Source organism: Scardinius erythrophthalmus (assembly GCF_964197995.2).
Source record: "Scardinius erythrophthalmus genome assembly, chromosome: 2".
In the NCBI taxonomy this organism is placed as follows: Eukaryota; Metazoa; Chordata; class Actinopteri; order Cypriniformes; family Leuciscidae; genus Scardinius; species Scardinius erythrophthalmus.
The window spans coordinates 67960228-67976066 of NC_138222.1; the positions used below are offsets into that span (position 1 = coordinate 67960228).

General features: G+C 35.2%; 1 protein-coding gene across 1 annotated transcript; it reads right to left on the reverse strand.

Moving 5' to 3' along the window:
• Nucleotides 1-234: 234 nt before the first annotated feature.
• LOC308682706 (uncharacterized protein) lies at nucleotides 235-5193 on the reverse strand. Its single transcript, XM_081352593.1, has 2 exons — nucleotides 5100-5193; nucleotides 235-2017 (listed from the first exon to the last, which is right to left on the reverse strand). The coding sequence occupies exons 1-2, from the start codon at nucleotides 5108-5110 to the stop codon at nucleotides 424-426; spliced, it is 1605 nt and encodes a 534-aa protein (XP_081208719.1). The 5' UTR covers nucleotides 5111-5193; the 3' UTR covers nucleotides 235-423.
• Between the last annotated feature and the right edge of the window lie 10646 nt (nucleotides 5194-15839).

Below are 15839 nucleotides of genomic sequence, written 5' to 3' on the forward strand. Positions count from 1 at the left end.
TTACTGTCTCACTGTCTGAAATAGTTCTGCTAACCAATGTGGGCCACTATTACCTAAAACTTTCCCTATTAATGCAGATTGTCTGTCGTTCGTACTACTTTGAGTAAAGATAAAGAATGGAACATTTAAAATAGCATAATAGGGGCACTTTAAGTTTTAATGTTTGGAAAAAAGGGTAAAACAAAATATATACGCAAAAAGTAACATACAAAAATGAGGAAGGCTAGACAAAATGCTTCAAAGACATCTTTAATGTGACTTTCATGTTACAAAAACAACATAGTTGAAAACTGTTAGTTGAAATAAAAGTCAACTCTTGGTATTTACAAGTCCTGTACAAATAACTGTGTACAGAAAGCATTGATTTCTCATTATAAGCAGCAGTCTTTTACATGTTATTTGTTTCATTTGCACTAAATCCAATCATTGATGCTCACCAAAGAAAAGTTTAGCTAGACCAGCTCTCAGATAACTCAGAGCATCTTTATTGGCTTCTTCAGCCACAGCGGTTCTCCTCATTTCCTCCAGCTCTCGGACCCAGTTTTCTTTCCCAGCTTCTCTCACTCTGGGGATGAAGAAGTCCAGATGCTGAAGAGTGAAGGCCGAGTCTGGCTTTAATGCGATCTGAGACAGATTCTTGATGGTCTGGTAAGCTTCGGACAGAAGAATTGACTTTTGGGTTTCAATCTCCTTCAGATCTTTGTCAAGATGTTCCATTAAAACCAAATATGTCTTTGTTTGTTCTTGAGCTTTTTCATATTGCTTTTTTATAGAGTCAAATTCCATCATGAAGCTTGAGGTGCTGATGATGTATTTCTTGTCTTCTTTGACGTGTTTGCTGTGGTGACACTTCCCTGAGCACACGGTACAGTAGCCGTTTTTCATGACTTCACATTTACTGGGATCAGAAACCCACCAGCAGTCAAACTCATGGCAGTTTTCCTCACAGACGGTGCAGGTCGTCGCCTTCCTGCTCTTCCATGAAGCGCTTTCAATGGGAACCTTCATTTTGACAGTCTTTTTTACTTTAATGGTAAAGTTTTTACACTCCTCAATCTTTTTCTTGTTTTCTATCACTGCCTGCTGAATCTGAAGTTTTTCATCCTTTTTCAGCTCTTTCTCGTGAATTCGCAGCTGTAAGTTGCACATGGACGCTTCTAATGTAATGCGTTCTACCAGGACATCTGAAGTCAACTCTAAACTTCTTCTGTTCTTTAGAGTCAGTGACTGAAGGAAGTCCTTCATGCCATTCATGCTGTCTTCCCAGGCGTCTCTTTGAGCACGAACTCGACGCTCTCCAGTGTGACGGGCGTCAGCCTGCCGGTTGTTGAATAAGAAATGAACAGGTTGGTTATTGTGGTCTCGTCTGCAGGGGATTCTAGCTTTATTAATGGCACCAAGGACGTTTTTGGGTGGTAGACCATCAGAGTGTGTGATTAGAAACACAATATTGTTCACAATGTCTTTTCCAAACAAAGACAGAATTGAACTAATAATGTAATGCTGTCTGTCCGAGAGGCGATTCTTAGATGCTTGAGTCACAAAACACACAGCGTCGACTTCACTGACTCCATGATTGCTCTGAAAGAGCATATATAAATTCTCAGCAACTTCCAGATCTTTTTCCAGTCCTCTAGTGTCTCCGTATCCTGGAGTATCAATGATGGTGAGAGATATGGGATTCTTTAAAGGACAGACCTCATACATGGTGATTTCAGAGGTTTGTGATTCTGATTGGTCTCTGGCTTCTTCTTCTGTGATTTCATACCACATTTCATCCTCAAACTTCACTCCCAGTAAGTAGTTGACCATGGTGTTGATGAGAGTCGTCTTACCAGCGCCGGTTTCTCCCACAAGCAGAACAATTTTATTTCGTTTACTGGTGTCTTTGTACCCATAAGTCCATTTTCGGACTTTCCCATGATCATCAAGCACTTTTCTCTCAGTATGCAGACGGTATCGTTTTGGAGGACCTCCATGAATAAGAGTTGGTCTGCGTGGTGGAAGTCTCGGCTTTCTGTAAAACAAGGAGGTACATTTTTCTCAACATAGTTGCACAGCAAGAATTTATGACTAGAAATGTCTAATAAAAACAGACATCCAAGATTAAGGCAAGTCAATTTATTTGTATAGCGGATATCATATTTCACAGTTTCATGATGTTACTAATCTCCTTTTTGTCCAAATTTAACATTTAAGAACATTGGCAATAGTATAGTTTACTTTTGACTGTAAAGCAGTTTTTCTCTGTTGTGTGATTTGAGGCTATATGTTTGTGTAATGGACGTAGGACAGTAAGAGCTTTGCGTGTAAACCTTACTCCCCTGGCCTCAAAAGGCGTGCTAGTGACTGATGCTAGCAGCTGCGGTCTTTAGCGCCTTGTTAGCGCACCCTCCAGAGACCCTGTTTCGAATTGAATTTGGTGCCGTGACCCGGATGGGTTTAGGGGGTGAGTGTAACGGATAGGCCAGTAAGAGCTGAGCATGTAAAACCTCACTCCCCTGGCCTCAAGAGGCACCTTAGAGACTGTGATCTTCAGCGTCCTTGTTTTTAGTGTTTATTGTATATGTCCCCGAAGGGCAATTGGTTTTACAGCAAGACAGCATACAAAGGAACAATTTACAATACATTAAAAATCTGTAAAAGTTAAATTACATTTAAAATTTAAAAAGTTAGTGTGCCTGCCTCCCACACCGGAGACCCTGGTTCGAATCCCTCTCAGAGCGGGGCGAGTATACGACCGGCTTCATACAGATATGAAAATGTTCACATTTAATTTATTCTTTTTAAACATAATAACCGTAATAATAATGTTCCAAGATACATTGTTTCAAACAGGGAAGCCCCTCTAAATACTTTTCAAATCATGCTGCCATGGTAAGTTTCTATTGCAAGTCACTCGCGGGGCATTCAGTGTAATGAAGGGTTTGAAACTGTGTGGCTAAATTTGAAATAACATACTAAACTACTACATCTGTATTTCTCCATGGTTTTATAAGGCAGATATGAGAGTAGCATGCTAGTATATTATCCTGAAATCAGCCGAGGTGTGGTTTTGACTCTTGACGTCATTTGCGGTTCTTGTGTTATTTGCTTTTAGTATTTCCGGTTGGTCCTATAGTGGAATTCTGAGTATTTTTTCCTTGTTGCTACTTCATTGTTTCAGACTGCACTGCTTATGTGTTTTGATTTATCAAATTTTATTTATGCTTTGTCAAAATTATTATTTAAAAAAAAAAAATTTACAATCTCTATTTTGATTCTCAAATCTTAAGATTATAGTTTAAAGCTGCCGTCGGCAAAAAACATTTTTGATCAAATTCAGTGGAATTGACACTATAATCCGACAGAACAACATAAATAAGGTGGTTTTAGAAGAAAAAAAAACGAGCTTCTAACTCCATCTGGAGTGTGTTATTTGTTTTGCAAAAATCCACCGCTCCCGCTTCATCAGGTCCAATCAGCGCAGAGGGGTGTGAGATCTGACTGTCAATCACAGGTCGTGCACACGCGTCAGATTCCCTCTCCCTCGCGCAGACGCGCACGTTACAATATCACATGCACAAGACACGCCTGAAGTTCGCCTGAAGATTGTAGGAAGCGTGATGGCGGAGAGAAAATCTACTAACAAGCTTCCAATTCCTCGGTTATTGCTATCTATGGATAGATTAGCCAGGGCAGCCTACTTCCGAGTCCATGGTGTTGATCGATGCTGAAGAGACGGGCGTTCACAGAAAATCAGGTACACACGCACTGACGATGGGCGGGTGCTCGTTGGTAGTGGGGGAGGGGCATGAGAGTTGTAAACATTCAAAATTTTGGCTAAGTCCACTCAATCTGCCAGACTTGCCGACCGCAGCTTTAACTTAACTTAAATGTATTTGTAGCTCCTCCCATCCAGTAATCACAAAAATCGTGTGATTTTAAATAAGAAACTTAATTAGCTTTCATATTCTGTCAGTTATCATGAATTTCAAACAATAAATGTGTTTTGACGCTCTTTAATATGTCGTGACAGATCGCAGTGGTCGCTCATCAGTTCAAGCGGCACGTGAACCGATCATCTTCCTTCTACTCAGGAAATCTAAACTAATGAACCTAGGGTTGCCAGGTTTGCATAACCAAACCAGCCCAATTGCTATTTAATACCCGCGCAATCACGGCCAAACCCGCCCAATCACATTCCGGAAGGGGTTTCCCTGTAAAAAGCACTTTCCGGCAGTGGTGGTTTGGCATTGTTGCAGGAAAACCACAGACATGGCAACACACAGACCAACTAACTGAAACATATCATCGCTCATGTAATCATCCGATCAATGTTTTAACTGCGGAACGGTTACAACAAAACAGCTAAAAACTTAGAAGTGAGCATTTTTTATACATATTTGCCCTATATTGTAAATGCATTATATATTTACTTAACCTATTAGTGATATCTTTATTTTAATATTGAATAAATCTGTCATAAAGATTTTTTTATGAAAACTACCTTGTGTGCAATTTAAATGTTTGTACACATAAATGTTACACAATGTTACATATAAATGTATACAAAAATGTTTGTATGGTTAGTTTAAAGCATTAGTTGGGAGAGTTTTAAATGCCCTTCAGGACCAAACTAATCTTAACAGCCTTTAGTTTCTAAAATAGCATCTTTGTTTTAAAATAAACCAGATATGACCACTAGATTAATTTCAACACAAATACTGTAATTTTCTCAAATTTCTATTTAAAAATATGAAAATACATTATTAATCACAGACACACTCATTATTCATATAACATTGACATGTTCGCTGTTTTTAATCAATGATCAAGTTACAATGATTGTTTTACGTTCTTTTTTTTCTGTTTTGGGCAAAGACCTTTCCATCCACCAGAAGGCGCCATAAAACACATTACAGCCAATGAAATCCTTTAGTTGATCAAGTTTTGTCTTTGTAATGACAGGATCATCATGTGAGAGTTGGGTTGTTATAAAATCACTTAAAATTTCATTATCTCTAATGAAGATACACACCATTTTAGCAATTAAGCAACTTAAATTTTATTTTGTTAAAAGTACATTTATCCTGTAGAAAACATGAATTTCATCTCACCCGGGATTCATGGCGATCGCTGGAATAAACGTGTCCACCTCACAGAAGACTGTCACTCTCCAGTCGGATTACAGCAAAACAGTTCAATCCTTTCTAGATGAATATGATGTTTTTTAATTTAATAACAATTACTAATCAGTAAAGCGTCTATTTGAGGAATGTTATTCCATCAAAATATTTTGAGACACAGTTTTGCTATTAAGCATAAACAATGAATATCCCTACACACCAGTCTCTGCTGAATTGTCGGCTTTGAAGGAAATACTGGTTTATTTAAAAGCCGAACAAGCTAAAGTCCCTCCCAGCCAAATGAGTCCTCTAGTGTCTGATTATGAATGAAATGCCAGGAATGATATGTTTATGTGTCCATATGCCAAATGTTTTTTTTCTTGTAATGCATTGCAACTTAAAGTTTAGAGTAAAAAGAAAACAAGAATTATATAATTAGAAAGCTACTTGAATTTTACTTTACTGCATAAAACTCACGTGTTTGTGGGTTAAAGTGACTGAAATGCTGTTTTAACTGGAAGCATCACTGAAAACATGTCAGTGCCACTGTTTTGTCTCAGGATGCACACAGTAATGTTTTTGTCTATGGCACGTTTATATGTCCGAGTTGAACTAAGGCCTAATCCTGGCGTTATCTAAGCCCTGTCTGTGAAACCAGGCCTTATTTTCTTCCTCATTCTATGATCAGAATCCAGATAAGATCAGAAAAAGTGTATATTTACTGGAGTTTAGAGCAGATGGACTGATGTTAATCTTGTTAATCTTGTAGATTATCATGGTTTTAATGTATTTTTAATCAAGCATTTTAAATGTAGGCTAGAAATTATTGCTGAATATGTGGTATATATGTGCCACATATAACAGGTTTTTCTGTTTTATAATTCTTTAAAAACTGTCTTTGTGTTTCACAGAAAATAATTACAGGTTTTGAGCAAAATTAGGGTGACTAATGGTTGTCATCTTCTATGATCATATATTTATAATCAAAGTATATTCAAAACATTCATCTGTGATCATCATGATCATGCAGTTTATTAGTACCTAATTTCTGTGGTTGGAAAATGTCCTGCTGTGTTTAGTTTCTATTTCACTACAGGAATGTCAAAAATCAGATCAAGGTTGAATGATTAGTTTCACAAAAAAGACCTTAAGAAAAAAAAAAGTTTATATTTTGGGCGGTTCATCTGTGACTTTCTGACTCTGGGATACTGAAACAACTCATACAAATGTGTGTAACAACTTCCAGTGTTTTTTACTTGTTGGAACTTGAAAAATGCAACTTGACGAGTGACGTCAGAATAACCTCTGCGAGTTACAGTGAACACTCAGTTTGCTTATAAGGAAACAAACATCTTTGATCATAAAGGTGCACATGCCATTTTTCTCTGTTTTAAAAGAGCTACAGTATGTGCATACCTAGAAATGAATATTATGTGGTGTATTTCAATGAGAAAACATAGTAGCGCAAAGTTTGTTCAAATCATACTTAAAATGCACTTTGGTTATGTTGATTTAAACCTGATGTCCCCCTTTCTATGACATTAAAGCTGTCTTTGCATGTTTTTAGAGAAAGACCCTCAGACTTCAAAATAAGAGTTTTGTAGCTTTGAGGTCTTTCTTTTAATTTTTAGTTCATAATCACATTTAAATTGTAAATTACTTTTAAACCAAATGTCCTCCCTGTTCTTTTCAAGTTGTTAAAGTGAAATATTTAATGAAAAACTTTAATTTATTCAAGTGCTAGGCGGTTGTCTGTTTGCAAGATGGCTGATGAAGCATTCATCGAGAGAGTCACCGCTCGTATTTGCTCTGGAGAGCTAATCCGCTCGTATCGGCGTAGGGGTCATCGTCGCCGTACTCACCCACCTAATCTGTCATTTATTTTTGTTTTGATGATAAATGTAATCTAGATTTCATATAATCTAGATTTAGATATGGAATAAATAGCATTCAATACAAAATGAATGTCTCATATATTGAAATCAATGGTTAATGCGGCGCGAACAGACGCCAAAGTTCAGATTTTTCAATTCATGTCAATTCAACGCGTGAATTCACAAAAAGCACCAAATAAAAGAATTCGTGCTAGACGCTCAATTCGTCATTCAGGCGAACGAGGCGAATTCGCGTCCACCGCGCCGTGTTAAACTCACGCCGCAGGATATACAGTCTTTACATTGACTTAACATGGAAATCACTCGCGCCAGACGCTCTATTCACGTTTGGTGTGAATGCAGCATAAGTGACTTTGCAACTACATTTCAGACGAGACCACTTTGGGAAGTTTACTTGAGTTTATTGAACACAATTTATCTTTGGCGGTATGGTTCCTTATGGGGGTTCTTGCTCCATAATTAATGACATACGTAGCTTTAGCATTAACCCCCCTATGGAACCATCAGCTTGAGCAATATACAGATGATTAAGACAGTTTAGTAATGTCTTTAAGCCGTGGTAAACATGTAGACGTAGCAGTGAAGTCTGGGACGTCTATGCTGTAGCTTGCTACGAGGAAGGGTGTGTCTCTCACGATGATGTCCGTGGCTCTAGGACTTGGAAGCCTTGATAATCTGAAACAAAGAAGACAACAGCCAAAAGGTGCACAGAAATATGCTTGATACTTATAGTGGTGAGGGTGGGGGGGTTGCGAGTAGTTTAAGCATGTTTCCCAGGCGGAAGTGTCACGTATATATATCCTTCCGGTCTAATAGGAGAACGGTAGTGGTTGGAGCAATTTGACAGCTGACCGCAGCCTATGCCTACGTGGCCTGTCTGAACTAACGCTGTGCTCGATTAGAGTGATTAGAGTGTTAGGTTAGGGTTTGTGTTGACATGTAGTTAGTCGAATGTCTGTTGGGAGCATCAAAATAAAGTGTAACCTTATAGAATTATTCTGTCCTTGCATGTGGATGGTTGTACAACTATCTTTGTGAGGACCAGTTTGAGTTTCAGTTTGTTCAAAGTCCAGCTGTTCTTGCTTTATACAGGAGCTCCATCTGCTGAATATGAGGTAGAAATGTTTTCTTAACAGAGATTATCAATGAGACTTTACTTTATAGTCTAAGAGTTATACTATGTACAGTGTTTAATTCCTTAAAAATGCCTCCAAATGTGCAAGTCATTTTAGGAAATACTAATTATAAAGTTAAATTGTCTAAACATTTAGCAGTCGCCAAATGTATGTTGCAGGTCACTTTACAATCTTCTCTTGCTTACACTGTAAAAAAAAATCCTAATTTTACAGAGAATAACTCTAATTTTTTTAGAGTATTTTTCTGTTATTTTAAATTATATTCAAAACTCTGTAAAATTACAAACAATATCTGTAAATTAATTAATTGACTGTTAATTTAAGGATTATATCATTAATTACAAATTACAGTGATTCTTATTTTTTTCACAGGACAATTACTGTATTATTTATACAGTATTTTTCTGTTATTTTAAATTATATTCAAAACTCTGTAAAATTACAAACAATATCTGTAAATTAATTAATTGACTGTTAATTTAAGGATTATCTCATTAATGACAAATTACAGTAATTCTTATTTTTTTCACAGTACAATTACTGTATTATTTATACAGTATTTTTCTGTTATTTTAAATTATATTCAAAACTCTGTAAAATTACAATAAAATTATGTAAATTAATTAATTGACTGTTAATTTAAGGATTATATCATTAATGACAAATTACAGTAATTCTTTTTTTTTTTTCACAGGACAATTACTGTATTATTTAAACAGTATTTTTCTGTTTTTTAAAATTACATACAAAGTTGTGTAAATTTACAATAAAATTATGTAATTAAATATGTAGCTCATTATATTAAAGGTTTATATCCATACTAACAATCTAACATATTTCCTTGTCATTTTAAAGTAAATGTTATTAGTTTTACATTTAAGTGTATTTTTACATTTTAACTCTGTAATTCTGGATACAAATTTAATGCAAGCAAACTGCACAATTATTGTTAAATTGAGCTTGTTGGTCAGACAGCAGGCCAACAGGGTTCATGATGGAACATGTGGTGGGTTTAGGTCCTCCTGGGAAGTTTGTATTCATGAGGTTTTATATTTTTTTTATGTTTTAAATTAATTTATGAAGCCATTACATATTATATTGTTATATTATAATGCTCATATTTTGTGCAGGCATTAGCTTACTTCATTGTAAATAGAAAAGCCTGACAATGTCACTGTTATAAGTATTGTGGTATTCCTCAATGTTTCTCACTTCAAGATCAGGGTTAAAGAAAATTCTGAGCTTCCTACTCATATTTTCATCTTTGTCGTGGCGTTCATGTGCGTTCAACTCGTAAATACGATCTTTATGACATGACTTGAATCCACCAATAGCTCTAGCTTATGGGACAGTCCATACAAACACTCTTTGCAAAATTACATTACTGACTGTCTCAGTGAGAAGTTCTTAGTCCTGTATCAACGCTAAACAGAGTATCCATGCTGTTAAATAAAAGTCTGTAGACAAGGGTTAGGGTTACTGTTAGGGTTAACCTTAACCCTTAATTTCTAACCCAGCCCCGGTTTCACATTACTGGTGTGCATCTTGAGACAAAACAATGGCACTGACATATTTTAAGATAAGTCAGTGCAAGTTGCTTTCAGGTAAAACAGCTCAAACGTGCATTTTAGTCTGGGACTACAGGCTTAAGCCTTGCTTGTGAAACCCGGGGTATATGTTGTAACTTGTATAGAATTATGCCAATGTTAGCAAAGTGTTGCGTTGGACAGAGGATTAACCCTAAACCAACAGGTTGTGAAACAGTGCCATACAGGGTGAAAAGCAAGACATTATTAGGCATAAGAGTGTTTCTAAAGGAAAGGTCAATAATTTGTTAAAGTGCAAAAGGGACATTATGGGTCACATGGATGCAACTAATGTCAGCAGAGTATACCAATCCATTAGTTTTTCATATAGGTCTACATACAGAATTTTATATGAATACATATGCAGTGTTTGTTCTGTTTAATATGTAATCTGTTTGCTCTATTAAACTGCTGTTTAGCAGAGCAGTGGTAAATATATGTAAGTTATTGTAAGTTTAATTTTTAATCATGCACTGCAATGAAAACACCATTTAACCAATTGAATAAATATAACAGCCAGCCTACAAATACAACTAAATAAATATCAAGTGTATATTTTTTCCTATTTTTTCTTTAAAAAAAATGTCATCTTTTCTTGTAATTGCAATGTTACCACACTATTGGCTGTCTCTCCGAGTTGTTTTGAACATGATTGGTTATTCTGACTGTCATCCAGGAATCTGGCCAATGACAACTATGCGCGCCTTTTACAGGTCAAGTTTGAATTGAATATCCGTCTGTTGGAGCGAGTGGGTGTGTGTGCTGCTGCTCTGGCTCTTCAGTACTAGCCTATTCGGTTCTGTGGCTTTTATATTGTTTAAAACATGGATTTTTTACATCGGACTGCTACATTTTTATTTTGAGCGAGTTGCGGGATGTTAATGAAGAACAAACAAGGAATATGGACAACGCATTAACAACGTGTAACGGACATATTGCAATCTGCGGAAGGTAAATAACTTTTTATTTTATAAAAACAATTCTGCTACATCAAAATATAGTGTGTTAAATTGAGAATCTAAACGCGATTAGAGCAATATCGATATTAGTACAGGTTTCAATGTATTAGGATAATGTTATGTGTTGCTAGCATGTGTAAATATTGTCAGCTAACTTATAGTTTTTGAAAAGAAAAAAACTCCGCATAGGAACTTTACAATGACTGAGAACATTGTCTCTTTAGACAGAGAGGAACTCGAACCACACTATGACTCTAGAAGAATATGCAAACTGCTTTTGAATCATGTTGATCGCGGGATATAGGCCTAACGTTACCGATCAGTCATCATAATAAGTATATGTATATTATAAACATAAATAATTTTGGAGTTGGTGAGTAAAATTTTGCAAGCTTTCGCAAATGCCTCTGTTAGTAAGTAAATACAAATAACGTTAGCTAATATTGCTGTGTATGTGTGTGTTTCCCTCATGATCCAGGAATATTGGGAATAAATATGATACAGCCACATGATCTTCAGATGCGGTGAGTATTGTTATATTAAAATACACGTGAAATAGAGACAGAACATGTAATCTCTGCTCAAAGGCACACTGGTTCAAACCCTTCAGACAATATTTTACCTATCTTCTTGAGTTCACAGGCCTAGCTGACCCAAACATAAATGTCCTTTCAAAATGAAAGTATTTTCAAACCTGTATGACTTGGATGAGCTGTTCTTTTTAGGACATGTCCCAGGGTCCTTTGCTAAATTAACCATGGTTTGTATTATAGTAAAAGTTTAGAAACCATGTTTTTATGGTGGATTGATTACAATACTTTATTATTACCATTTGGTAGCAAAACTATGGTTGATGTTAGTAAGGGTTCCCCAGATTTATATAACACTTAAGGAACACATTAATAAATGGTCCTATGTCACCCAGATCAATAGTCTGTTAACACACAGGTAATAATTAACACACTTTTTAACTTTTTTTTTTATATATATATTTTAGATCAAGCATTGGAACAATGTTTACGGAGCAGAACAAGCACCAACAGAGAAACAAGCCCATCATTCAGTAGTAAGTATCCACTGCAGTATATAAAACAGAAAAGTTATCTCTTTTTTTCTCCCTCGTGCCATCCCAGATGTATATCTGACTTTCTTTCCACAGAGATTTTTTGAAAAATTATCCATTATTGTAAGCCAATATAATGCAAGTGCATGCTCCAGAAACTACATGCAGCCTACAAACAGTTGCTGTGTTGTTCACACAGGAAGTTTTCTGCACTTATCATGTGAGCTTTACAATGCTCTTGGATTATTGTCAGGATGTGTGTTTGGACTTTTTCGACCTTCAGCATTTTGTTGTCTATTCACTTGCATTATTCGACACGCGAACACAAGAGACTTTTTCTAAAAGTCTAGTTTATTTTTTCTAAAATTTGTGTTCATCTGAAGAAAGAAAATCATATACCTTGAGGGGAGAATCCCCTTCCACAAATGCGTTAGCAAAGGGTACATGCGATGGTAAATTAACTGAAGTAATTTTATCCTATAGTAATTTTATTTTATATTTATGGTAATGTGACCTAGGATGGCAAGTCCCCGTGATTCATTTTAAAACTAGATATGGTAGAAGAGTTCAATTTAACAGAATAATTTGAGTTGTTTGTTTGGGTTTGCTATATTACACACATTTTCATCATCCATTTCATATAAGGTTTAAATAATTTCCATAGGTAAAACTATTAATACGTTTAGATACGTTAAATGTAACTACCTGCAGGGTTCAAAGCCGTCAAGAACACACAAACTTAGGTACTTTACACAACAACGATGTACTAAAAACAGAAAAGTTTTTTCTTTGTACAGATGACAACGTTATTAAAACGATTCCCGTTCTCACAGATCGGCGAAAACGTCTAAATCGCTGTTTTATCCATGCCACAAAGTAACTGGTGATGTCACTCTGTAAAGAAAGACTACACGCCTGTGCACATTCGCATTCACACACGCATACCTATAGACTAAACACATAATGCATGCCTTTACCGGTTTCACAGATTCACATTTCAGTAGTTTAGACCGAGACGATTTTAGTTGGAAACTGAGTCGTGTAAACGGCCCCTTACTAAGCATACATTAAAAACCCCAGGGCATAGGGATGCTCACTTTTGATTGGAATTTGCCCACTGTCATGCAGATTTTAGCTCAAACCCTAATTAAACTGACCTGAACCAGCTAATCAAGATCCTCAGGATAACCAGAAACAGTTTGGAACTACACTCTGCAGGACACTGGCCTCCAGGAGTTTGGCACACATGACCTGAAGGGATAGTTCACAGTCAGGCAAACAAGAAAATTCTCCCAAATAATTTACTCACCCTCATGTTGTTCCAAACCTTTATGCATTTTTTGGTTGCCAACATTCTTCAAAAATATCTCATTTTAATGCATGGTTTGAAAAGACATGATGGTGAGTAAATGATGACAGAATTTTCATTTTTGGGTGAACTATCTCAAGTACTTTAATAATCTCACACAATGAGAATATACTTTTTTTTTTTTTTTTTTTTTTAAACACATATAATATATTTAATTCCCTGGAGGATGAGAGAAAGACCCTCATTACCCATATCACAGCAGGCTGAAAACACCTCCAGTTAATACAAATATTGTTGGTTTTATTTTATAATACAAATTGGCATTTTAGGCGTTTACCTTGCAATGATACCTCTGGAAAAGAATGTTCATTGTTGTGAATCTACATGTTCCTTCTTTTGGTGATGCACATTTTTCAATCGGACATAAGTTTTAGATACCAGACAAATCAGAAGACAAACAGACAATTTAAATAAAAATGTATTAAGCTTGTTTAAAGGAAACAAAAATAATTGAAATCATTTTGAGAGAATCATAGTGTGTCTTTCTTTTTTCTTCCCAGATGCACCAAGCTGATTACTGGCCGTTTGCTGGATTGCTGTTTATTTGCTGTATCTGTCACTTCTGGTACACTTTTGTTGTATGTTTTGATTTAACTTATTAATAAACTTGTATAGTAAGGAATAAGGATTCTGAATGTAAAGAGCATATAATATTTAATATCAGAACTATGTGACCCCCAGGGGTCTGAATAATTTCATTTTATTTAGATTACAAGTTTACATTGTTTAAATACTATTCAATTATATGTAAACACAAGTGCTGCAAATTAAAGTTTGAGATGATTTTAATCAGTTTTATAGTTTTTTTACAGACTTATTTTGTCTTCTAAAATAAAACTGTTTTCTTACATTCTTGAGCACGTCTTGACAATTTATTGAATGTGTTTGATCGTTATAATTTAGGAAAGATCTGTTAAATAACAGTGTTTCTCAGTAGAACTTTTAGTGCCGTCACTTTATTAAAGGAGTTTGATTGTAATAATTTAGGAAAGATCTGTTAAATAACAGTGTTTCTCAGTAGAACTTTTATTGCCGTCACTTTATTAAAGGTGTTTGATTGTAATAATTTAGGAAATACCTGTAAAATAACAGTGTTTCTCAGTATAACTCATTATAATCTTGGAAAAATCCATAAAATAAAAGTTTTACACTGTAAAAAAATAATCGTAAAAAAACGGTCAAATGACTGGCAGCTACGGCTGCCAAACAAAAACCGTAAAATTAAGGTAAAATATCTTCATTCAAACAAGGAAAAAACCTGTAAAATTACAGTGTTTTTTTCTAAAACTTTTAATGAAAAATTCTGTAAAATTATAGTTTTTGCACTTTATTGGAATTAAGATATTTTACTTTAATTTTACGGTTTTTGTTTGGCAGCCGTAGCTGCCAGTCATTTGACCGTTTTTTTACGATTATTTTTTTTACAGTGTAAACCGTATAAAGAGAAATTTGCCATTTTTTAAAAACACACACTCTTAGAAATAAAGGTTCCATGAATAACCTTTCAGCGATCAGTTCTTAAAGAACCTTTTTGCATGCGAAGAACAATTTTTTAAAGTCTTTCCACTATAAAGAAGCCTTTGTGAAATGGAAAGTTTCCACTGATGTTAAAGGCTCTTAATGGAAATAAGGTTCAAATAAAGAACCTTTATTTTTAACCGTAGAATAAAAAAAAGAAAAAAATGCTTGTAATTTGTCAGGGAATCGAGGTAAGCGGTAGCTTTAAAGTGACTGACAGGATTGCATTAACAGATTCCTCCTGAACTTACATTTAAAAAGTTCATAAATATATAGCTGCCATTTTACTAATCATAAACTAATAAATAAATATCCATGATTCCTATCTGAACTATTAAGATTAAAACAACGTTTAAAATAAACAAGAATTCAAAGGTGAACTCTTGATAAAATTGGCTTATTATTGCATTTTTAATGTCATATGATATGGATCACACTTTGCAGACTTTAAAAACATATGTCTATAGTTTTACACATTTTCTGTTGTCTTATTGTTATAATGTAATTATATGTGTTCCAGTGCAGTTTTTTGGTTGTAAACAATGTTTGTTAGATGAAGTAATTTATGACCAATTCGTGCAAAACCTTGTGTTGTTTTAAAGATGCAAAATGTTTCCGTCTGGACACACAGACACTGATTTCCATTCGTCTCTGGTTCTGTATTTAAATGGCATCGCTGAGCATGAAAATAACCAGTAACTGAGCTTGTCCAGGTGCATGTTAACTTTAGCTTTTGTCTATTGTAACATTTGCTCCGTGTTGCAGGTTTTTTGATGAATTATTAGCTGTTAATGGTTTATGTTTGCTACACCCTGAAGTGACACAATAGTTACAAGTACAGAAGCAAAAAGCAATTCAATGTTTATACTTTTATAGTAAGATCGTGACCAAAAAAGCAACATTTTAAAAAAAGGTTTTGGTGGCACATTTCAGCTTCCTTGATCACAGTAGCTTGTAACTGTTTAAAGATTGTAGTTTCTTAAAAGTTTACTGGAGAAGTGAAATGACTTTAGATATTAAGTCTTGTTTTCTGAAAAATGTATCAAAATTGAGTTTTTGCTTGGCAAGTACAAAAATCTGTTTTCCTTCTGAATTAAGTTTATTGGCAGATATTTATTCTTGTTTTGAGCTAAAACTTAGATTCCTCTTAGAAAGGGAACTCACACTGCGTCCTGAGACACTGATGGCTGGAGTACTGCGCTTCT